Raw genomic sequence first — 23,876 nt, 5'->3', positions numbered from 1 at the left:
ATCTCGCTGGCGACGTTCCTCACGACGCTGCAAAGTTCTGTCTCTTCCGGATCTGCCCCTGGCGCTTTGGAACGCTCTGAGGCGTGACAGAGGCGGCGCGGCCCGCATCGCGGCGCTACTCACCCTGTCGCGGGCCCATGGCGGGGCGACGCAGGAGGCGTGGCGACCAGCGGGGCGCGGAAGCGGCGGCCGAGGCCGGCCATGCAGTCCCCGGAGAAGACCTCGACCAGCAGCAGGTCGAACTGGGCGGCCGAGGCGAGCAGCCGGCGCACCGCGGGGGAGGCGTAGTCGGCCGTCAGGGAGCACAGGTTAGTCCAGTCCCGCACCCCGGACACCAGGGGGGACTCCTGCACCGGCAGCTGCGCAGGAACCGTGACGACACTGTACTAGAGCGCGGTGTGGTACCACAGCTACTGTAGCACTTTCGACGAACAGCGCGTACAGTGACAAAGACAAAATTCATCAACTCGGACTAGCCCGGAATTGCAAAACGGCAGTGTCCACGGTGTCACCTATATGTATCACTTGTTCATAATCAATAATGTTCACAGCTATGGCAAAAGCCAACTCTTGCAATATTGCTACACCGATCAACCAAAACATTATGACCACTGTCCAATGAGACGTCCGATGTAGCCTGGTGGTGTTACAGGCCATGATGTGGTAACATGGCAGACACGGACGGGATCAACCTAGCAAAGATAAGGGTTGTAAATGAGCAAATCCATTGACATAAGCAACTTTGACAAAGAGAAGATTATTATTAAGCCTAGCCTGTGAACGAGTATCTCGAAAACGGCGAAGATGGTCCAATGATCATGTGCTAATGTCGTGGGCATCTATGGAAGGACGTAGAAGGACGGCGGAACTACCACTACGCACCAAATGGCTGGACGTCCACTACTCTTCACAGAACATGGTGTTTGGAGGATGGTCTCCTCTGTAAAGTAGGATAGCTAGTGATCCGTGACATGTCTGCCGAAACAGCACAAGTGTTTCAGAGCACACTGTTCATCGTACGTTGCTGAACATGGAGCTCCACAGCAGACCTCCCCTACGTGTTCATGCACTGATCAACGACATCGTCAGTTTGAAACATCCCCTTTTGAACAATTATACACGAGACTGTGCTTAAACTGACATACAATATTTTTAGCGCAACGCAATCTGACTTTCAAAAATTCCTACAAAAGAATGGCCCTGACTAACATTAAACTATACCTTTCACAAATCACTTACCTCACAAAAATCTTCGCTACTCAAGCTACTGCAATACAGCGAGCGCCACTACTGCCAGCTAAACAAAAGATTCAAACTACTGAAAGCACCAACTACTGATAGGCATAGTTAGCAAATGAAAGATTTTAATAGAGAACAAACAATGTATTTACCTTAATAATGTTGAAAACTCATAATATACATAACAGATCATTGTATATCTTACAAATTTCCAAACTCCGCCATCTCTCTCCCCACATCCACCACTGCTGGCGGCTCACCACCAACTGCGCAACGCTACGCGCTGTTCACATCCAGCTGCCGCTGCCCAACACTACAATGGCAGACAACAATGCAAACTACCCACAGACTGCACACAGCACAGCCAGCGATTTTTCAAATAGAGCGCTACGTGGCGTTACCAATAAGAAAACATAAACAGCCTACTTACAAGTTATGATTGCAGTGGGCATGGGACCGTCCATATACGACCCTCGATCAATGGAAATGAGTCAGCTCTTCAAGTGAAATCGCATTTTTCCTGTACTAGGTCGATGGTCGCCTCCAAAAACGCTGTCGTCGAGGTGAACGGCGGTTCGAAACACGCAGCTCGCCACGGCCGCAGACTGGTTGGAGCAGGAGACATTCTCCTGTGCTTGCATGGGACCTGTGGTAGTAATAGAAGACACGCTCATATCTCTAAACGCCGGCCGCGATGGAAGAGCGGTTCTAGGCATTTCAGTCCGGAACCGCGCGACTGCTGCGGTCGCTCGTTCGAATCCAGCCAGGTGCATGGATGTGTGTGATGTCCTTACGTTAGTTAGGTTTAAGTAGTTCTAAGTTCTAGGGTACCGATGACCTCAAATGTTAAGTCCCATAGTGCTCAGAGCCATTTGAACCATTTTTTGTTAAGTCCCAAAGTGCTCAGAGCCATCTGAACCATTTGAACCCTTATACGCAGACACAGTTATGTATTTCGTTATAACGCGGACAAACAAGCTGTTAAGCGTCGTAAGGATTTGACTCATCGGTGTATATCGTCCTCTGTATAGTATAACTGATTCTTCAGTTCTCTTATCTTTGTTACGGATGAAATTCTGACAACATTCTTGATAGATGTACCATGTCTCCATACCCCATTGTTCTTTTAACTGCATTGCATGTCAGAAGCATACTATAAATCTTTCGATATTGTTACGTGTCTACTCCTGCTGTGTGACGTGATAGTGAATTCTTGCATCTGTGCACGTGCTCTTTGTGGAGTTTTCGCTACCTTTACTGTCTGCAGTCACTTTCGGTATTGATATTGTCCTGTTCAGGGGCTCATATTCCTTTTGCCTAAGCATTGCGGTTGGTTGTTAGGTCGGCTGTGTGTCGTTTAGTATCACAGATATTATCTAGAGGTTGCGCTCTTTTTATATTTGATGAGGATGCCACAATTCCGTGAATGCTCTTAGTCGGTACTGGCATTTCTGGGCTCCATTCCGATGTGCATTGGTTGAAATGACTGTGATAAGGAGACATTCTGCTCCATTTCAGGTTCTGAACACAGCCTTCTTCAGTTGTGGTATCATGTCTGTATTTCTGATATTATTAGGCGCTTGAATCTATTGAGTGGGTGTTACCAATTGACAGTCCCCTAAGATGCCGTAACAATGCTCTACTGAGAGCTTCCTATGTGCATCCACTGTACCAGTTAATTACACATACGAAATGTGGCGCTACAGAAGAATGCTGAAGATAAGATGGGTAGATCACATAACTAATGAGGAGGTATTGAATAAAATTGGAGAGAAGAGAAATTTGTGGCACTACTTGACTAGAAGAAGGGTTCGGTTGGTAGGGAATATTCTGAGGCATCAAGGGATCACCAATTTAGTATTGGAGGACAGCGTGGAGGGTAAAAATCGCAGAGGGAGACCAAGAGATGAATGCACTAAACAGATTCAGAAGGATGTAGGTTGTAGTAGGTACTGGGAGATGAAGAACCTTGCACAGGATAGAGTAGAATGAAGAGCTGCATCAAACCAGTCTCTGGACTGAAGACCACAACAACAGTTGATCATATTGTAACTGCATGAGGCGCAAGTTTTAAGCTGTTCTTAGTAACTAGCGAAAGCTCAGTACAGGGTGAAGAGAAAGTATCACTTGGTGGTTCGCCAATCTACAAGTCCTTAACAGGACCAATTATGATCATGAACAATATTGTTAGCAGATATGTGCATGCAGTTTAATGGATCAAACTCCAATGTGATAGGTTATTGTCATATGACAAAATGATTTCCTGCTTGTAAACAAGAGAACAAGGAAACCCACATCTAAAAAATAAAAAAAGGAACCTGATGAGGATTCGAACCATAGCTCCATGGTGGATGTGAGTTAGATGTCCCAGCTGTCTACACAATGAGCCACAATGGATGGTACGTTAGTGTTGGGTGATACACGTTCCTCTGTATACTCTGATGTGCTGTGTGATGTGACTGTGTCCCCAGCTCGTCATTTTCTTACATGTGGTTTCAAGATGCATCTAATCTGATTTTCCTAGGTAAACTTCTGTATCGAATCTGGTTCAGGAATCGCATGCTCACTTCCAAGTGGAGTATTTTTTTCTTCATCCTGTATATGAAGGGCTTATTTAAATAGTGGTACAAGTCCATTACCTTTACTTTTCTGATTATAATGCTTCCGCAATTAACGATCCAAACAAACAGAAACAAAGTTTCATCTCTAGCATTAACCCATATGCTTGGATTTTTCTGGTATCTCAACTGCAGATTTTTCAACGATCATTTCGCTTTAGGACTCTGTATCTAAAAATGAACAAAAATGGACTTGTACCACTATTGAAATAAGCCCTTCATATAATGAGACATATTACATAGGATCTTGAGTGCAGATCTAACCCCATGGTACTTCGTATGGCAAGAGAAAAGCCCTGAGAGTTTAAGTGGCCCTGGCGCACGAGATTCGAGCGTACACGATGTCCAATCAGATCATGATATTTTGTTTACTTTGCCGTGGCAATGCCTCAGAAGTGCTGTAGTATTAGGCAATCCCCGCATTTAGTTAGCGGTGCCACATGCTTCATTTAGTTTGAGTGTGATATGTGCATTCCACTAATTCTGTGAGTTTCTGGACATGTTTTGTGGAAAACTATTTCCTGTGGCGCAGAGAAGAGGGCTTTTGGGAAAGTGATACGCTGAAATCACAAGTATGCGAACTGAAATACACATTGCATGTTTACTTTGAGTGGGAAAGGGGTATGGTGGCCCTTGCATATCACTGAGTAAAGTGATAGACAGGGTGGCAGGAGCACTGAGCACGTCTACAGCGACAGTCAAGAGAGTTACAAACGATAAAGGGACTGGGAGGCCAGTTATTGTGACACCTGGAAAGTCAAGGAAGAGATTCTACCACGTGACCGAAACAGACAACTTTGACGGAAGTCGAACCTGGCAATAAATGTACACATGCTCCAGCAGGAAGGAGCACCCGATGCTTAGAAAGTTGATGGTATAGGTGCTGGGCAGCGGTTTGTTCACAGGCATAACCACGAACCTCTCAATTTTTTTTAAAGAAAGGCTAATGGGGCATTGAGACATTTCTCCATGAAGACGTCGTTTCGTGCGTGAATAACAAGCAATGAATCCAGAGAATGTAATATGGTTTGAGGGATTGACGAAACATGGGTCAATGTGCGTCATGCACTATCCATTGTGTGGACAGGCTACATGCCCCATTTGATACTTAGTGTGGTAACTGGAAAAGGGGGCAACTTGTTGTTGTCCATGCTGGCTCTATAAACGGTTTATACCCACTGATATATATATATATATATATATATATATATATATATATATATATGTGTGTGTGTGTGTGTGTGTGTGTGTGTGTGTGTGTGTGTGTGTGTGTGTGCGCGCGCGTGTGTGCGTGCAGATACATTTGAAGACCAGTTTGTTACTAATTTGGTAAAAAATGTCAGTTCTGGTTGTGGTTTTGTAATGACAACGCACCATACCATTCTCTACAATTAAGTAAGGCACCAACGGCTGCTGCAAGCAGAAACGAAATTGTCAGCTGGTTAAAACAGGATTTGAGCATAATATGCATAAAACGGAAAGTGTGGGAAAAGTAAACCGATAAAAGCCTCAGAACGTGCAGTATGTTGTTGGTACATTAGCAGAGAACCACGGCCACAATGCTATACTTCCACAGTAGCACTGCCATTACAACATAGATGTGGGCTCAGATAAACACATGCCATGGAGCGAAATAAAATCTTTACGTTACGAGCTAAGAGAAGCTGGTAAATGAAACTGTCACACAAACAACGCCACCAAATTGGCAAAATGTAGTGAACCGTGTGTGGACAGACATTACGAGTTCCAACATAGAAGAAGGCACAAGAGAATAGTCCATACAAACTACTGTAAATTTTTTTGTCAGATGATGAGCACTGCAGCAGCGAAGACACCGAAGCCAACGGATGATCAATCAGATGACGATGATCTTGGGGTTTCCGTTCTCCTGCACTAAAAATACAGTTAACGCCTTCATTTGATATTTTACACGTAATACTTGGGCATTTGGTTGTACCTTGTTAATATCGAGAATCTACTTGCATTTATGTAAGGAGGCAAACACTGCTAACTCGGTCGCGCGGGGTAGCCGCGTGGTCTGTGTCCTATAGCCACGGTTCGGGTGGCTCTCCCCATCGGAGGTTGAAGTCCTCCATCGGGCATGAGTGTGTGTATTGTCCTTAGCTTAAGTTACAGTTAGAATAAATAGTAAGTTGGCCTAGGGGCCGATGACTTCAGCAGTTTTGTGCCATAGGTACTTACCACCACCATTTTTAGCTCTTGAGAAAAAAAAAATGATCAGGGAACACATTCAGCAGAATGCTGCCAGCAAGAATGCTACAATGAATCGCGCGTGTCGAAGTGTGGGAGGGGAAGGCGTGTCAGCCCGCCCCCCGCTCCCGCGGTCGCTGCCCCGCTGCACTTCCAGGTCGAATACTGGCCCACTGCGCTGCCTGCTGTCAGAGCTCTTATCTCGCCGCAAGGAGTATCATCACCATCTACATCAAAAATTGGGCCTTTTGGTCCATTACGCGTGCTTCACGACTGCTCCAGCTATCTCTTCATTTGTCTTCAAAAATGGTTCAAATGGCTGTGAGCACTATGGGACTTAACATCTGAGGTTATCAGTCCCCTAGAACTTAGAACTACTTAAACCTAACTAACCTAAGGACATCACACACATCCATACCCGAGGCAGGATTCGAACCTGCAACCGTAGCGCTCACGCGGCTCCAGACTGGGGCGCCTAGAACCGCTCGTCCAGGCGGCCGGCTCATTTGTCTTCCTAAAGATCTTTCGCCTCTTGATTGACACTGTTTTATTGCCTTAGTGATCCTGGCATATAGCAAACGGTCTATATGTTCTTTCCATCGTAACTGATATTGTTTTATAATTTTCAAATAACTTCCGGAAATTCAGCCTGGTAACACTTTCAGCGACCGCTGATATTTCGGCGGGGGAACATACCGGCATTTTCAAGGTAAACTGCAACAGACAGGAGACGTACATGCAAATTTAAAACCTCGGACTGATGCAGGAAAGATACCACACACACTGAACACAAGTGCCACCAAAGATGACCAAAGTCAGAGCTATCGATAGTGAGACTACGAACTCGCAGGTGAGGTAGCATTGACTCTGTTCCTCTATTGACAAAGGAGAGAGCCGGATTCCAAACAGAGTTTAAACAAAAACCTCCATCCCTGTTAACGAGGTTGCTCGCTAATTTAATCTCAACTGCCTCCTTAATAAGACTGTCCCAATAGCTGGACGCGCATGCCTATCTCAGTGTTATTATATAACATGGGGTGACCAGTATCCAAGCAATGTTCGGCAATAGCAGATCTCCTTGGCTGCTGTAATCTTGTGTGCCGTTTATGCTCAGTACATCGGTCCTCCACGGTCCTGATAGTTTGACCAATATACGCCATGCCACAGCTACAAGGAAGGCGATATACACCCGTCTTACGCAGACCAAGGTCTTCCTTAACAGAACTCAAAAGCGCTATAATTTTAGATGGAGGTCGGAAAACACATTTCATGTCGTATTTCCGTAATATACGACCGATCTTGTTGGAAGTGTTTCCTACGTAAGGCAAAAAGGCAGTAGACTTAGGTGTCAGAATTATCATCAATCACCCGATGTATAGTTGGTCGATAGTGCAACGCAAGTTCAATCTGTCAACACTACAACAATTTTGACGAAACGTAACTTCAAGATGGGACAGCTCAGCTGGCAAAGTCTCAGCGTCAGAAACATGCGCCCTGTGTACCAAGGTACGAAGTACCCCTTCACGCTGAGCCGGATGGTGACAAGTATTAGCCTGTAAGTACAAGTTGGTGTGAGTACATTTCCTGTAGACTGCATGTCCCAATGAGCCATCATCGTTCCTCCCAACCAACACGTCAAGAAAGGGAAGGCAACCATCCTCTTCCACCTCCATCGTAAAACGAATGTTCGGGTGGCTCGAGATGTTCCAGAAAGGCATTCAAATTCTCCCTACCACGAGGCCAAACAACAAAGTTATTGTCAACATAGCTAAATAAACTGGTGGGTTTCAAAGGTGCCGACTCCAATGCACGTTCCTCGAAGTCTTCCATAAACAAATTTGCGATCACAGGAGACAATGGACTACCCATCGCAACTCCATCTGTCGTAATACTGGTCACTGAATAAAAAAATAAGTGGATGCCAACACATGCCGAAAGAGATTAGTTAATTCAGCATCAAACCCAGCCTCAATTAACCGCAACGAATCAGACAGACGAACACGAGTGAAGAGAGAGACCACATCGAAACTCACTGAAATATCAGTCATTTACCGCAGTCCCTCCAAGCGACTTAACAAATTAGCTGAGTTCCTGATATGATGTTTACACCGACCTACTTGTGGACTCAGCAGAGAAGCAACATGCTTGGCTACACGATATGTCGGAGCGCCGATGTTACTCACTATAGGACGGAAATGAACCCCTTCCTTGTGAACCTTCGGAAGGCCATATAGCCTAGGGGGAACAGCACTGTAGGTGTTAAGACTCTTGATAGTGTCCTGTGACAAACCCCTCTTCATCAGGAAGCTGTTGGTCTTTGTCTCAACACTTTTTGTGGGGTCAGCATCGATTCTGCGATACGCTAAATCAGATAGTAAACGTTGCATATTTTGTACATAATGCTGTTTCTTTAAAACAACGGTGGCATTGCCCTTGTTCAGAGCTAAAATAACAATATCAGGATCAACTTTCAGAGAGCGTAAAGCAGCCCTCTCTGCTACTGTTACATTACCCTTGGGTAGACGAACCCTAGTCAACACACGGCATGCCTCCCTCTTAACCTCCTCTGCAGCGTCAGTAGATAGTTTGCAAACTGCCTGTTCAATTGAACTAGTAAAATCAACTACCGGCAAACTCTTCGGAGAGGGTGAAAATTTAAACCCTTTCGCAAGCACGGATAAGGTTGAATCGTCAAAAGATTTCTCTGTGAGGTTTATCACAGAACGTCGAGATGTAACATCAGACTCCACGCGATGAAAACGTTCAAACTTTGCCAAATTCCGGGCAGTAACGAATTGTGTTCCCAGTCAGCTTCAGTCCATGAGGCACCGTCCAACCAATCCCAAGTGAAATCAGACCGTGGAGGACCGATGTACTGAGCATAAACGGCAGATTACAGCAGCCAAGTAGATCTGCTATTGCCGAACATTGCTTGGATACTGGTCACCCCATGTTATATAATAACACTGAGATATTGGCATGCACGTCCAGCTATTAGGACAGTGTCATTAAGGAGGCAGTTGAGATTAAATTAGGGAGCAACCTCGTTAACAGGGCTGGAGGGTTTTGTTTAAACTCTGTTTGGAATCCGGCTCTCTCCCTTGTCAAAAAACACAGAGTCAATGCTACCTCACCTGCGAGTTCGTAGTCACACTATTGATGGCTCTGACTGTTGTCATCAATGGTGGCACTAGTGTTCAGTGTGTGTGTTAGCTTTCCTGAATCAGTACGAGAACCGAGGTTTTAAATTTGTATGTACGCCGCCAGTCCGCTGCAGTTTGCTTTGAAAATGGCGTGGTGTTCTGCCGCCGAAAAATCAGCGGTCGCTGAAAGTGTTACCTTGCTGAATTACCAGAAATTATCTGAAAGTCGTATACGCCAGGAGAAACTCAGGTCTTACATTGTTTTATAATGTCAGTTATGTTTTGTATATTCAGTTCAACTCAGAATTCCTCATTTCTGTTTTTATCCATCCAAGTACATCTAGCCAAATCTCTGAGGAAATTGGTTTCACATGCTTCTGTTCTCTTTTCATCTCTCTTCTTATTAGTCCAGTTTTCCCATCCATAGAGCGGGGCTGGTATGGCCAAAACCTTATAGAAACTTAATAGAGTATCTCTTCTCAGCGTTCTGCGTAAAGTTCCACAGAAATAGTTAAACAGGTCTAACTTATTTTGTATTTAATTGTTTGTAGTGGTGTTGTTGTGCTCTTCGCTACAGAGAAAGGTTTGATGCAGCTCCCCATACTACTCTATCCTGTGCAAGCTTCTTCATCTCCAAGTAAATACTGCACCCTACATTCATCTGAAGCTGCTTAGTGTATTCATCTCTTGGTCTACCTCAAAGATTTTTACCGTCCACGCTGCCCTCCAAGACCAAATTGGTGATCCCTTGATGCCTCAGAACATGTCCTAGCAACCGATCCCTTCTTCTAGTCTCGTTGTGCCACATATTCCTCTTTTCCCCAGTTCTAGTCAGTGCCTCCTCATTAGTTACGTGATCTACCCATCTAACCTTCAGCACTCTTCTGTAGCACCACATTTTGAAAACTTCTATTCTCTTCTTCTCTAAACTATTTATCGTCCTTGTTTGACATTCATACACAGCTACACTCCATACAAATACTTTTAGAAAAGACTTTCTGACACTAAAATCTATACTCAAAGTTAGCAAATCTCCTTTTTCCAGAATCGCTTTCCTTGTCATTGCCAGTCTACTTTTTATATCCTCCCTACTTCGACCATTATCAGTTATTTTGCCCCCCAAATAGCAAAACTCATCTACTACTTTAAGTCTCTCATTTCCTAATCTAATACCCTCAGAATCACCTGATTTAATTAGACTGCATTCCATTACCCTCGTTTTGCTTTTGTTGATGTTCATCTTATATCCTCCTTTGAAGACACTGCCCATTCCATTCAACAGCTCTTCTAGGTCCTTTGCTGACTCTGACAGAATTACCATGTCATCGGAAAACCTCAAAGTTTTTATTTCTTCTCCATGGATTTTAATTCGTACTCCAAATTTTTCTTTTGTTTCATTTACTGCTTACTCAGTATATGGATTGCAGAATATACGGACTTGCAGTAAGATACCCCAAATATTTAAATAGGTTAACTTATACAATGACCTACTTGACAACTTCAGTCTTAACTGGCATGGGCTATCGTCCTTAAAATCCAATTGGTTTGGTGTTTGTGATAGAGACATGCGGTCTTTTTGTCTCGCCATTTTTATTGTAAGTCATATTGATTCTGCCTAACAATTACTTGGGTGTCAGCAGAAAACAGTGTACTAATATCCAAGTAGTTAGTTTTAAAATGTTTTACCTATGTACCCACGTCACATCATCGACATATCGAGAAGAGTGTGTCAGAGGGGACAGCCTTGCGAACTCCTTGGTTTATTTCAGCCGTATTATGTCTGCTACTTTGTTTCGATTTACATTGTCAAACACTTTTTCGTAATCAATAAGGGAAGAAAATATGGTAAGTTGAGTTCACAATGTTTTCCTATTAGCTGTGTCATGGAGAAGACATAGTCCGAGAATGACCTGCCTTTTCGAAGACCATGCTGGGCGTCAGCTAACACAGTTTCAGTGATTGGCGGTAGTCGTTTTGTTAAAATTCTAGCATACAATTTATAACATGAATTCAGAAGGCTATTACCTCTGTACTTCTGGCATTCACATCTGTTTCCTTTCTTATAAATTGAGCGTATCTGAGCCTTATTCCAGTCTTAAAGCATATAGACGCTTAGCCAGCACATATTCATAAAACTGAGTGTTCTTACTTCTGCAACATTTCGTGCATATTTAATAGGTTCTCTATTAATTCTGTCACATCCTGGAGTCTTCCTGTTCTTGCTGTACGTTACTGCATTCCGTAGCGCCTCCAACGTTGTTAAGTGTGTGTTCCTGTCTGGTTGAAACAGAACGACCTGTGAATCTTGCACATCTGTGCAGAGGGTTTCATTGTAGTGTAACTAATTACATTCAGATGTTGTGTATATTTTCAGATTTTCCTTATATTCTTTGTTTAAACGTTTCATTACTTTGTAATCTTTGTCTTGTCTTCCTCTCATATCATCTTCAAAATCTGTAATATGTTTTTCGCCTCTAGGGTTTTAAACATGCATGTCTTCCCTTTTGACTGGAACTGATTTCCTTTCATAATCCTGTCTCAGGTCTTGTTCGTCTGGGGAATGCAACATTTTGAAGTATGTATGTTTCTTATCTTCAATTGGACTAAGTATTTCATCACTCCAGTATAGCTAGCTCCTTTTGAAATTTTTTTCTTGTGCCAAGTGCTCCTGTCGCAACGTCAATTAGTGCCTCCTTTATATTATATCATTCCTGGGTGACTAGTTGATATTATCCATTTTGTATTTAAACATGTGTTCCTCAAGCCCTTTCTGATATACGTAAATGCTATCTTTTTGAAGTAAATGTCCTTCAAATGTTGTATCAGCATTATTGTGTTTCTGCTTGGAAGATATTACCATCCTTTATGTATTTTTATTTTTGAGACTAACAAGAAATGATTTGAAGAGTCACTTGGACGCCTGAAGTCGCTTGAGTCTTGCACTAAAGACCAAGTTTTCTTATTTGCATTTACGTAGTCTATAATTGTTGCGGAGCCTCTAGCTGACTAGGTATATTTTTAGATCAGTTTATACGTGTAGAATGAAATCCTTAACTCATTATTCAATGAAAATGCCTTCAGTCTCCGTCTATTATTATTTATTACATTTTCTCTTTCAGAACCAGCAACATTTGGCATGGAAGAGTTACCAACCTGGATATTAGAATCACCTGCTGTTATCAGATAATCATTTTTGTTGATTTTGTTTATCTTATATAGGGTTCTTTGCAAGATGTCATGGAGTCTCTTATTGCTTCTTATTGGACAATACTCCAATTACCGATAGATAACCTCTTGGTATCATTATTCTGACCATAATTATTCGTTCACTGATGAAGGTGTGACAATGTATTTTGATTTTAAAGTCTTCCTCCACAGAATAGCAAGTCCAGCGCAGGTATCTTTCCTTTGAGGGATCCCACTGTAGATAATATTGTTGTTGTTGTTGAGGTCTTCAGTCCAGACTGGTTTGATGCAGCTGTCCATGCTACTCTATCCTGTGGAAGCTTCTTTATCTCCCAGTACTTACTGCAGCCTACATCCTTCTGAATCTGCTTAGTGTATTCATCTCTTGGTCTCCCTCTACGATTTTTACCCTCCACGCTGTCCTCCAGTACTAAATTGGTGATCCTTTGATGCCTCAGAACATGTTCTACCAACCGATCCCTTCTTCTGGTGAAGTTCTGCCACAAACTCCTCTTCTCCCCAATTCTGTTCAATACCTCCTCATTAATTATGTGATCTACCCATCTAATCTTCAGCATTCTTCTGTGGCACCACATTTCGAGAGCTTCTATTCTCGTCTTGTCTAAACTATTTATCGTCCATGTTTCACTTCCATACATAGCTACACTCCATACAAATACTTTCAGAAACGACTTCCTGACATTTAAATCTATACTCGATGTTAACAAATTTCTCTTCTTCAGAAACGCTTTCCTTGCCATTGCCGGTCTACGTTTTGTATCCTCTCTACTTCGACCATCATCAGTTACTTTGCTCCCCAAATAGCAAAACTCCTTTACTGCTTTAAGTGTCTTATTTCCTAATCTAATTCCATCAGCATCACCCGACTTAATTCGACTACATTCCATTATCCTTGTTTTGCTTTTGTTGATGTTCATCTTATACCCTCCTTTCAAGGTACTATCCATTCCATTCAACTGCTCTTCCAAGTCCTTTCCTGTCTCTGACAGAACTACAATGTCATCGGGGAACCTCAAAGTTTTTACTTCTTCCCTTGGATTTTAATGCCTGCTCCGAACTTTTCCTTTGTTTCCTTTACTGCTTGCTCAATATACAGATTGAAGAGCACCGCGGAGAGGCTACAACCCTGTCTCACTCCCTTCCCAACCACTGCTTCCATTTCATGTGCCTCGACTGTTAGAACTGCCATCTGGTTTCTGTACAAATTGTAAATAGCCTTTCGCTCCCTATATTTTACCCCTGCCACCTTCAGAATTTGAAAGAGAGTATTCCAGTCAACATTGTCAAAAGCTTTCTCTATGTCTACAAATGCTAGAAACGTAGGTTTGCCTTTCCTCAATCTTTCCTCTAAGATAAACCGTAGGGTCAGTATTGCCTCACGAGTTCCGACATTTCTACGGAATCCAAACTGATCTTCCCCGAGGTAGGCTTCTACCAATTTTTCCATTCGTCCGTAAAGAATTCGCGTTAGTACTTTGGAGCTGTGACTTACTAAACTGATAGTTCGGTAATTTTCACATCTGTCACCACCTGCTTTCTTTGGGATTGGAATTATTATATTCTTCTTGAAGTCTGAGGGAATTTCGCCTGTCTCATACATCTTGCTCACCAGATGGTAGTTTTGTCAGGACTGGCTCTCCCAAGGCTGTCAGTAGTTCTAATGGAATGTTTTCTACTCCCGGGGCCTTGTTTCGACTTAGGTCTTTCAGTTATGTCTCTTTATTGTTGTGGACTTTTCGATTTATTTTTGGTTTCTGTTATGATATCCATGTCATTATTTGTGAATTTAGTTCATTTGCTACTTCTGCTTCTTTATCTTTTATAATGTGACCAATTTGAAAGCACTGTCTATTTCTAGTCATTTGTTCCTGTTGTATGCCAAGAGTCTCTTAAATTTAGCCATCCGGCTTCCTTCGTTCTGGAGATTTTGAGTAATACAACGATCACCCCATTACAGGACACTGGCTTGTAGCCATGGCAGCTGGGTAGCGGCGCTGCCACCTTCAGGTATCCTGTACATAGTGTGGGAACGTTACAGTGAGAAAATTTAATTTTCACACATGCACCAAGTGAATTAAATCACTGAAGGATATATGCTGCTTTCTTGTGACTGAGTACAGAAAATAATTAGGTTATAGTACCACTATATGTTTAGCATTAATGCCAGCACTTGGAAGAACACTTTTACTTATACTGAAGTCCTATTTTATTAGTCAGGAAAAATGTCCAGTGATGAGACAATCCATCTTTGAAAATCTGTTGGCAAAAGTTGTCCTTTTTCTGCCAAACCTAACCATAACTTTCCACCAGGCAGTTCTCCAGGTAGAAGGTTAGCTTACAACAAGTGTTGAAGCAGCTATGTCCCTTTCCAAGTCGAAGGAAAATATGACTCAGAAAAAGGAGAGAAATTTCACCCCACATGTTGTAGAATGTGTTTTAGATGGATTAGAAGATGAAAGTTAAGTGCAGTCGAGGATTCCAAACAGCAGCATATGATTTCTATGTTTCATGTATTAAATGCCTAATGGTTTGGACTAGTAGTTTCGAAGTTATGAGTAATTTGTATGGATCTTGCTCAACAATGTCCTAAAATGGAGTGATGTTGAAGTATGTTTGCCAGTGGTTAGAATTGCATTTGTTGAATCAATAATAAAATATTGATGATAATGTTCAACGAATCTATTATGTTAAGCAATGAGCTACTGCAAATAAAATTGCTAAGTGAAATAATGTGTGAAAAGAATTTCATTTCAGATGTGTTGAAATTTTCAGTATTTCTCCTCTCAAAAGTTATTATTCAGCACCCTTTCTAAGACAGTAGAATTTGGATTATCACTGCTAGGTGCTAATGCACCTATAGAAAGAGTTTTTCCAAGAATGAAAAAAATATGGATATCAGAAAAAATACAGTTGGAAGTTGTAATGCTAGTTTTCAACAGTGTTTCGTACTTTTCTAATTTCTCATGTTAACACTAATTAAAGAAAGAGTTATTTTGGAAGTGTCCCATTTTCAGCTTCAAATGTATCATCACATTATCTTCGATTACTTTATAGCTGACACATTCTTGGATACATAGAGAATAAAATTTGTTATTTGGATACTCACCAGTACTGTGTGTAGATAATGTTGATTTAATTAATTTTTAGTTGTACCAGCAACTTTAAAGAAAATAACTTTTTTAAGTAGGTCAGTATATAGATTATGTCTTACAATTCTCTTTAGCTTTTTACAGTTTATCATTCTGAATTTTTTAATCAATGACTTTCTTCTTAGAGCTCTACAGCAAGTTGTTGTTTCTGCATTCCTTCAATTTTTATTTGATTTTTGAATTCGATCATAAGTCTTTCTTCTTTCTTTCTGTACTTTATGTTCACCATATTTTAATGGTAAATGGTAAATTATCTTTTGTTAGCATTTTAAACTATATTGCTGCTTCTTTTCTAGATAATAGAATAAGAGAATATAGGCCAGAATCAGTAATAAATACAGTTCTTACATCAATATTTCAGTGGTCACAATCTGTGACCTCTGTAAATTATTTAAATTTAATTTTATGTTCCTGATCTTAGTGCTATATAATTGCATTTTGAGTATTTTTCTATGCTAATATGTGAACTATATTTTTAGCTTTGAACTACATATAATCTTTTTTGTCTAACCTCCTTTTGCCCAGTTTGGGGAGTGCAGCTACTTGATGTGGCATGCACTAAACAAGCTGCTGGAACTTTCTGACTCAGTTTTCAAGAAAATGTAAAAATCATGAAAATTCAGGTAAATATCATGGGAAGTGGTAGACAATTTGACGAAATGATAGGTAAAAGAGTTGTCATTAGAAGTCAGTTTCGAAAAATAGGGAAAATATTCGAAAAAATAATGAAAGTACGTAAACAATAATGAAAATGTGATGAAAATTAACAAAGAAACGCCTAGTCTTATTCAATGACTCTGTTGACGCCTTTTTGTTGTGATTTTCTGATATTCTGGGAAAAACATGCAAAATCCTGTTTTTGGTCATAATTTCGAACATTTTCCAAAATATTTACTTGAAATTTCATGAATTCCCATTTTTTGGAAACTGAACAATAACATACAAACTAGAAATAAGACATATTATTCTCTCTTTTTTTTTCATCACCACCACACAAGTGCCCACTGTAGCATTGGGTATAGGGGCTTCTGTACTCATTTCACATTGTTCTCATTAGGAAATCGATTAGGTAGTATGCAGGTAGTGTCCGTCTCTCCCTGGAGCTGTCACAAACGAATGGTGGGCTGACTACCAACTACCGGACCCTTATGTCTTAGACAACACAACAACCCCAGCAGTTGTCAGCTCCACCCAAGCCACTGAGTGTCAGTGGTGCACAGTGGCCGACTTCACGACTGGGAAAAGGAGGCTTTCTATGAAGAAATATTTGTTTAGATCACGATGCAAAAGTTTCTATTGAATTACATAGTGTACAGTGCACTTTAACGTGGAGGGAATAGGTCTGGGGGCGTGTCTGAAAAGTCTGCCACTTGATGTGTTTCTCTGAATAAAGACACCTGTGGAGAGATTCAAACTTAAAATTTGGAGACGTGATTGTACACCCTTTAGTGATTAGTGGCCAGGGGAAACATGTAAAATAGGTCATCAGACAGGCCTAATGTGCACAAATACCATTAGTCCCTTTTGTCATAGTGCCAGTATTCCAGAACTCAGATTCTGACAACTTAGAGCCTGTCCCAGTACGCCCTGGTCGGTATATTCGATCGCCATTTTCTATTCCAGAGCACCCATCTCAGTTTCTGAGGTCATGGTAGAGCCATACCAGTATCTCACGTCCAGAACAGCACACCAGGCTTCCACACTTATAAGTGGCCTAACAGGTCTGAGCTGGGCTGTGACGTCATAGACCTGCGCCAGTGAAGCCCAATCGCCATTTTCTATAGCTGCCTTGGATTCTAAGTCAGCCATCTTGGAAAATGCCGCTATAGATCAGCTTGTGCTGACAATCCAAGTCTTGGATTGTGATGCCATAGACCCTGTACTCCAAGTTAGTCAGCATGACACTGCACCATTCAGAATTTGCCGCCATTTAATACTTAGGACAATAGCCCTACTGTCTTAGGAAACACACTGGCCTGCTATTTTTGAATTTGAATTTCCCACCAATAATTCAATAGGAAGGGTAGTTGACCTTTGTCAGGGGGAAAGGGTGGGAGTGGCTAAGACCATATGTCATCGATGACACAGTCAGTGCTCGTTCTCTCCTTGTTATCCTAATAATGTATCAAAGAAGAAAAAAGGACAACTGTTGTGCACCTTAAGAGTATACATTTAGCTGCATGTTTAAAAAATGAAAGCTGCTGGTTACTTGGAAATGTTCAGCTGAACCATATGTTTGTTATAACATGTGCATAGTGATTTCGATTACCAGCTCCAGGAATGTGTTTATCGCATTTCTCTAAACATTTCTTTACACAACCTTTTTTTATTTAATGTGTTTTACTTCTTACTTTCAGAGGTAATTAAGCTATTCAGATCACAGGTCTCAAACATTAAAGCCATCATTTTTGAGATGTGTTGATGTGACCCTCCACGTCCCTTGTCATCAGGTACAAGTACTCGCTTTTATTGCTGTTGTGATGATGCCCATCGATCTATAACTGATAGCCACAATTGTGATGGTGGCGTCTTGGACTTGGTTAAATATGTGTGGTAGGACTGAAGGACCACTGCATAAAAATGATTTCAGTCATGAATGAGGCATAGGTGTCAGAAGGATTGGTGATGTCATCTTATTAGGTACATGATGAAGAGATGGACTTGGGTCATCCACTGTGTGTTAAACGATAAAGGAGTAACAAAGGAATGGAACTTCATGCACGCTAGCAATAAAATTCCAACTTGAGGAACGACTATAGCAGTTAGTTATGCAGGGGGCAAGGTTAGTTATAAAAACATAAAGAATAAAGATTGGAGGAGGTAGTTGACTGGAAGTGAATACAAGTGGAGCTTGTTTGGGAGTCCTGAATGGCACTCATGCTTGTTTGCATTTATATCTCCAGAGACACAGGACACTGATGCCTGTTACAGAATTATTAAGGAATGTAGTGTAAATGCCAGAATTGACCATCCAGAGAGATATTTGAATGGACAGGGCAGTTGGTGACTGGCATGAGAAGGGGTTTTCAAGATCTTTTTCGATCTGTGTGGGAAAAATGAACTAAGAAACCTAGTGAACTGTTGAATGTGAGATTTGTTAGGCTTTAGAAAGAGATGTATTTATGTGAAGTAAGCCACAACATACTCCTCGACTTATAAATCTTTTTATATGGTCCAGTACATTTTCCCACATAATTAAATGGTCTTTGCTCCACTGGCCATGTTTCAGTATATTAAATCACAGTATATAATATTCCTTTCAAGATAATCTAAATGAGAGTTAGGCCACCTTGTCACTTCCATGGGCAACATGTAACTTTTCTTTTTTTGTCTCGGAACATATTATACATACTAGTTCATAATAACTGCATTGCACTTACGAGGAGATGACCAGTTGCCTTCATGCTTATAGGATATGAAGTTCAGTTCTCAGGATGAATTGTATAGAAATAAGATGTAATTCTCAAAATGACTGGAAAAGATGTATGCTGAAATTTCTCAAGTGCTGTCAGGAACAAAAATTATGTGTTAGAGTTAGATTTTTAGTTTTATTTTACTTCAGTAATATTATCAGAGTCACATGTCATGTAAATATATTTTCCTTTTTAGTTAGTAATTGTATGAAAAATTGTATTTTCTTGATAAATTACAATTTGGTACAATGATGGGAAGCATCAAATTAAAGAACCTTACATTTAAAGTATAAATATGACATTCAAAAGTGAACAGCAAAATGAGAATTTTGAGTAGCTTATGTTCCCTTGGAAGTCACATTTCCTCTACTTTTGTATAAGCTTTCTTTTATTCACAATTAACATTAGATTTAAGACCAATAATTAATATTCAACAAATATGCCTCATGAATTCCTAATAATGAGCTAATAATACATAATGAAATAAAAGAATAGCATAACTGATAAGTTTTTTTATGTAAATTATTTGTGATTTCCTTATAAGATGCTTCCCATTTTTGTACTAGATTCTGATCTGCTATGTGTAATAGCTTTGTTTCCTGATGAAACTTGAGAAAATGCATTTTTGAATTATGGTACAATATTTGTGAATTTTCATTTGAATTAGATAATATAAATGTCGAATTTTAATGAAAATTTCAAAAACTTCCTGTAGCGAAAATCGAACAATGAACTATTGATTATGAGACTATAAAGCTTTATGCTTAATCTTTTTACTGAAATATTTAATTCCACTGAAATAAATAAACTACAAATTTGTACAAATGTTGATATGAGATGTAATTGCAGTCAATACCTCCTTGAAATTATATGCAATAAGCAAATACATATTTATTTAAAGGGATAAAAAGTGACTATACCACAGCATATTTCGTCTCCACAGCTGTATAATTTTGTTAGGGACAATTTGGCTGAATAGACTGAAACATTTTGTTCTTAACTGCATTTGTAAAACTCAAAGTCGATTATTTCGAGTATTTTTGGTAACTGCATCATACTACTTAGCACTGTAACAGTGCAGGCAGCGAGATACTTATGTGGTAGAAGGTGGGAGGAACAGAACGGTAGCTTCAGGGTCCACTGCATGTTAGGGGAGGTGTGGTTCTACAGCTGAAACCTATCGATGAATGCACATCTCTCCTAACTTTTAAGTTAGAGCTAGCAGGTGCAAGTACAACAGTATTAACTTGTAATGTCAGTATTATGAGAAATCGATACAATATAGTTTCTCGCTAAGAGCATTGAAAAAGAAATACGTGCATAAAGAAAGGATCAACCGAAGGCTGAAGAGATCGGCCAGGCACTACCAGAAGCAAATCTCACAAAACAAAAAAGGGATAAAAATTTGGTATACATAGCAGACAATATCACTTATTACAGCACTGACAGCGTAAAATAAAGAACATGTGTCATGTAGAAGTTGCGTAAGTTCTGTAATAAGTTCTTCAGGAATATTACATAAAAATTAAATTTTCCTTCTCCTTCATCTTTCTGCAGCAGTGAAGCCTTGGTTTACACTCATACAATTAGCTACATTTTCGCCCTTTCTCTTTACTCCGTATATTGTTGACTGGAGTAGCTGGCAGTTCCTTTAACTCTTCATAACAGTATTTTTAATGAGATTTCGGCTTCCTGGTCTGTCTCTTCCAACAAAAATTTAATAGCATTGCATACAGTCATACGTGTTTGATTGTGAAGAACTTTCCCTCACTCTACAGTGCACTAAGGCTGCAAGGGCATGCTCCATAGTAAAGAGAGAGCAACGAGAAAGCTCGATGTTTTCAGGCTAGTAGGCCAGAGTCAACTGAGGTAGCCACAGCTTCGGGACGACAGGATGGTCCACTACTCACGACGGGAAAGCGTTTCTGCGCTAGTGTCACGTCATTTTGCCCGATCTGCACAAAGTGGGACAGTCCAGCAGGCCGGCCTGCTGGAGAGAGTGTGTTACCGACAAAGACGGTCCACGCAACGAAATTTTGAAGTCACAGTAGTCGGCTTACTTTTCACGCGGCACTATTCACGACGGGAAAGCGCTTCTGCACTAGTGTCATGTCATTTTGCCCGATCTGTGCAAAGTGGGGCAGTCCAGCAGGCCGGCCTGTTAGAGAGAGTGTGTTACCGACAAAGACGGTCCACGCAACGAAATTTTGAAGTCACAGTAGTCGGCTTACTTTTCACGCGGCACTATTCACGACGGGAAAGCGTTTCTGCGCTAGTGTCACGTCATTTTGCCCGATCTGCACAAAGTGGGACAGTCCAGCAGGCCGGCCTGCTAGAGAGAGTGTGTTACCGACAAAGACGGTCCACGCAACGAAATTTTGAAGTCATAGTAGTCGGCTTACTTTTCACGCAGCACTATTCACGACGGGAAAGCGCTTCTGCACTAGTGTCACGTCATTTTGCCCGATCTGTGCAAAGGGGGGCAGTCCAGCAGGCCGGCCTGCTAGAGAGAGTGTGTTACCGACAAAGACGGTCCACGCAACGAAATTTTGAAGTCACAGTAGTCGGCTTACTTTTCACGCGGCACTATTCACGACGGGAAAGCGCTTCTGCACTAGTGTCATGTCATTTTGCCCGATCTGTGCAAAGTGGGGCAGTCCAGCAGGCCGGCCTGCTAGAGAGAGTGTGTTACCGACAAAGACGGTCCACGCAACGAAATTTTGAAGTCACAGTAGTCGGCTTACTTTTCACGCGGCACTATTCACGACGGGAAAGCGTTTCTGCGCTAGTGTCACGTCATTTTGCCCGATCTGCACAAAGTGGGACAGTCCAGCAGGCCGGCCTGCTAGAGAGAGTGTGTTACCGACAAAGACGGTCCACGCAACGAAATTTTGAAGTCACAGTAGTCGGCTTACTTTTCACGCGGCACTATTCACGACGGGAAAGCGCTTCTGCACTAGTGTCACGTCATTTTGCCCGATCTGTGCAAAGGGGGGCAGTCCAGCAGGCCGGCCTGCTAGAGAGAGTGTGTTACCGACAAAGACGGTCCACGCAACGAAATTTTGAAGTCACAGTAGTCGGCTTACTTTTCACGCGGCACTATTCACGACGGGAAAGCGCTTCTGCACTAGTGTCACGTCATTTTGCCCGATCTGTGCAAAGGGGGGCAGTCCAGCAGGCCGGCCTGCTAGAGAGAGTGTGTTACCGACAAAGACGGTCCACGCAACGAAATTTTGAAGTCACAGTAGTCGGCTTATTTTTCACGCGGCACTATTCACGACGGGAAAGCGCTTCTGCACTAGTGTCATGTCATTTTGCCCGATCTGTGCAAAGGGGGGCAGTCCAGCAGGCCGCCCTGCTAGAGAGAGTATGTCAATGAGAAAGACGGTCCACGCAACGAAATTTTGAAACAGTAGTTGGCCTGCCTCCCATACATCGCGAATGCTCGGCTCCATGCAGGGCCCACAAGAAATCAATATGCAATTGACAAGGTACCCGCTAAAGGCGTTAACTTTGTTATATGCTACCGATATCTTGCATGCATTGAAATGTGTAGTCATGAACTATTAAATTCGGCTGAAATACAATGATCATCCAAAACATTATGACCACCTACCTAACAACCAGAATGCCCATCTTTGGAATGGATAACAGGAATTTTCAGTACACTCTGTGTTCAGACACACTTGTACCCAGCAGAGTATTAAATTCTGATATTCATTCTGCGACAGTTAAATGGGTCTCCTGTTTTACCGGTCTGAACAGCCTATGACGCCCATCATCTGTAATGAGAGGTGGTTGCCCAACCGTACGACGTCTGTACATAGTTTCACTTTGCTTTCACCGTGTGTTGAAGATACTCACCACAGCTCTCCTCGAACACACGAAAAATGTTGTAGTTTCTGAAATGCTCCTACCAAGCCTCCAGGCCAGTTGCCCTCAGTCAATCTCAGATAGATGGCGCCTCTTCTCCATGCTAGCACGGACACATGCATACTACATTTACTGTGCATGTGTCTGACTAGCAGTTGTTCCTCACCAGGTAACGCTACTATCGCCAGTAAGGGTTTATATTGATGGTTGGTCTGCAGCCATAATGTTCTGGCTGATCAGCTTCCCACAGAAATCTGTACTGAAACTTGTAAGACCTGTAGTGTCACATGCTGCAATGTATGCGTCACGGCTGACTTTTCACACGACTTGCGTGCAGAGAACTTGCGTAAGGCGGTGGAACTTGGCCTTGGTAGTCGCCGCGATTGAGGCTGACGTCGGTGTAGTTGGGCAGTGGCGACTGCTGTGGGAAATGTGAGATGACGGTGAGCTGGTGACCCCTGGCGGCCAGCGCGCGCAACAGCGGCTGCAGCAGCCAGAAGTGGCTGACTGCACGTAGCGGCAACGCCACTAACATGCGCGCGCCCTCCACCGGCGCGCCCGCAGGGCACAGTAGCAGGACCAGCGCCAGGCACAGTAAGGCGGGGTTGAATGGAGCCAGCGACATCTGTAACGAGTGGTGGCGCCTGTAGTACCAGCTGCCCGGCTGCAAGCAAGTATTACCGGTACTGAACACACATTCAATATTTGCAAGTTCCTTTTAGCGCACAACAAGACTCCGACTCATTGCGCAGACTGCTTACTCTCGCTTCCTCCATCTTGCTGCTGCTTGCTGCAGAGAACTGAACGTTTGTATACAAAGTTATTTGTATGTATCTCTGTGACATCAAAAGACGATAGTTTGAAATGTGTGAGACATACAGAAAAATGTCACATGTCGCTAAAGAGAGCATCTCTCTGAGTTTAAATCCATTGTATGCTCCAGGGCGGAAATCTAAATCTACATACATCCTCCGCAAGCCACCGTACTGTGCTTGGCGGAGGGTTCTCTTTACCATTACTATA

General features: G+C 42.0%; 1 protein-coding gene across 1 annotated transcript in view; it reads right to left on the bottom strand.

The window, feature by feature from the left end:
- LOC126263615 (UDP-glucosyltransferase 2-like) overlaps positions 1-23,478 on the bottom strand; it is a 74,567-nt gene extending 51,089 nt beyond the window's left edge. Inside the window, exons 1-2 of the mRNA XM_049960702.1 lie at positions 23,200-23,478; positions 124-359 (exon numbers count right to left, since the gene is read on the bottom strand). Coding sequence (XP_049816659.1) covers positions 124-359; positions 23,200-23,478 — 515 coding nt within the window. The remainder of the gene's footprint in view (positions 1-123; positions 360-23,199) is intronic.
- Positions 23,479-23,876: the final 398 nt, after the last annotated feature.

The sequence above is a fragment of the Schistocerca nitens genome, chromosome 6, assembly GCF_023898315.1.
Source record: "Schistocerca nitens isolate TAMUIC-IGC-003100 chromosome 6, iqSchNite1.1, whole genome shotgun sequence".
Lineage (NCBI taxonomy): Eukaryota > Metazoa > Arthropoda > Insecta > Orthoptera > Acrididae > Schistocerca > Schistocerca nitens.
Note: the sequence above shows the minus strand (reverse complement) of the source record. Positions and strands in the feature narration are given on the sequence as shown.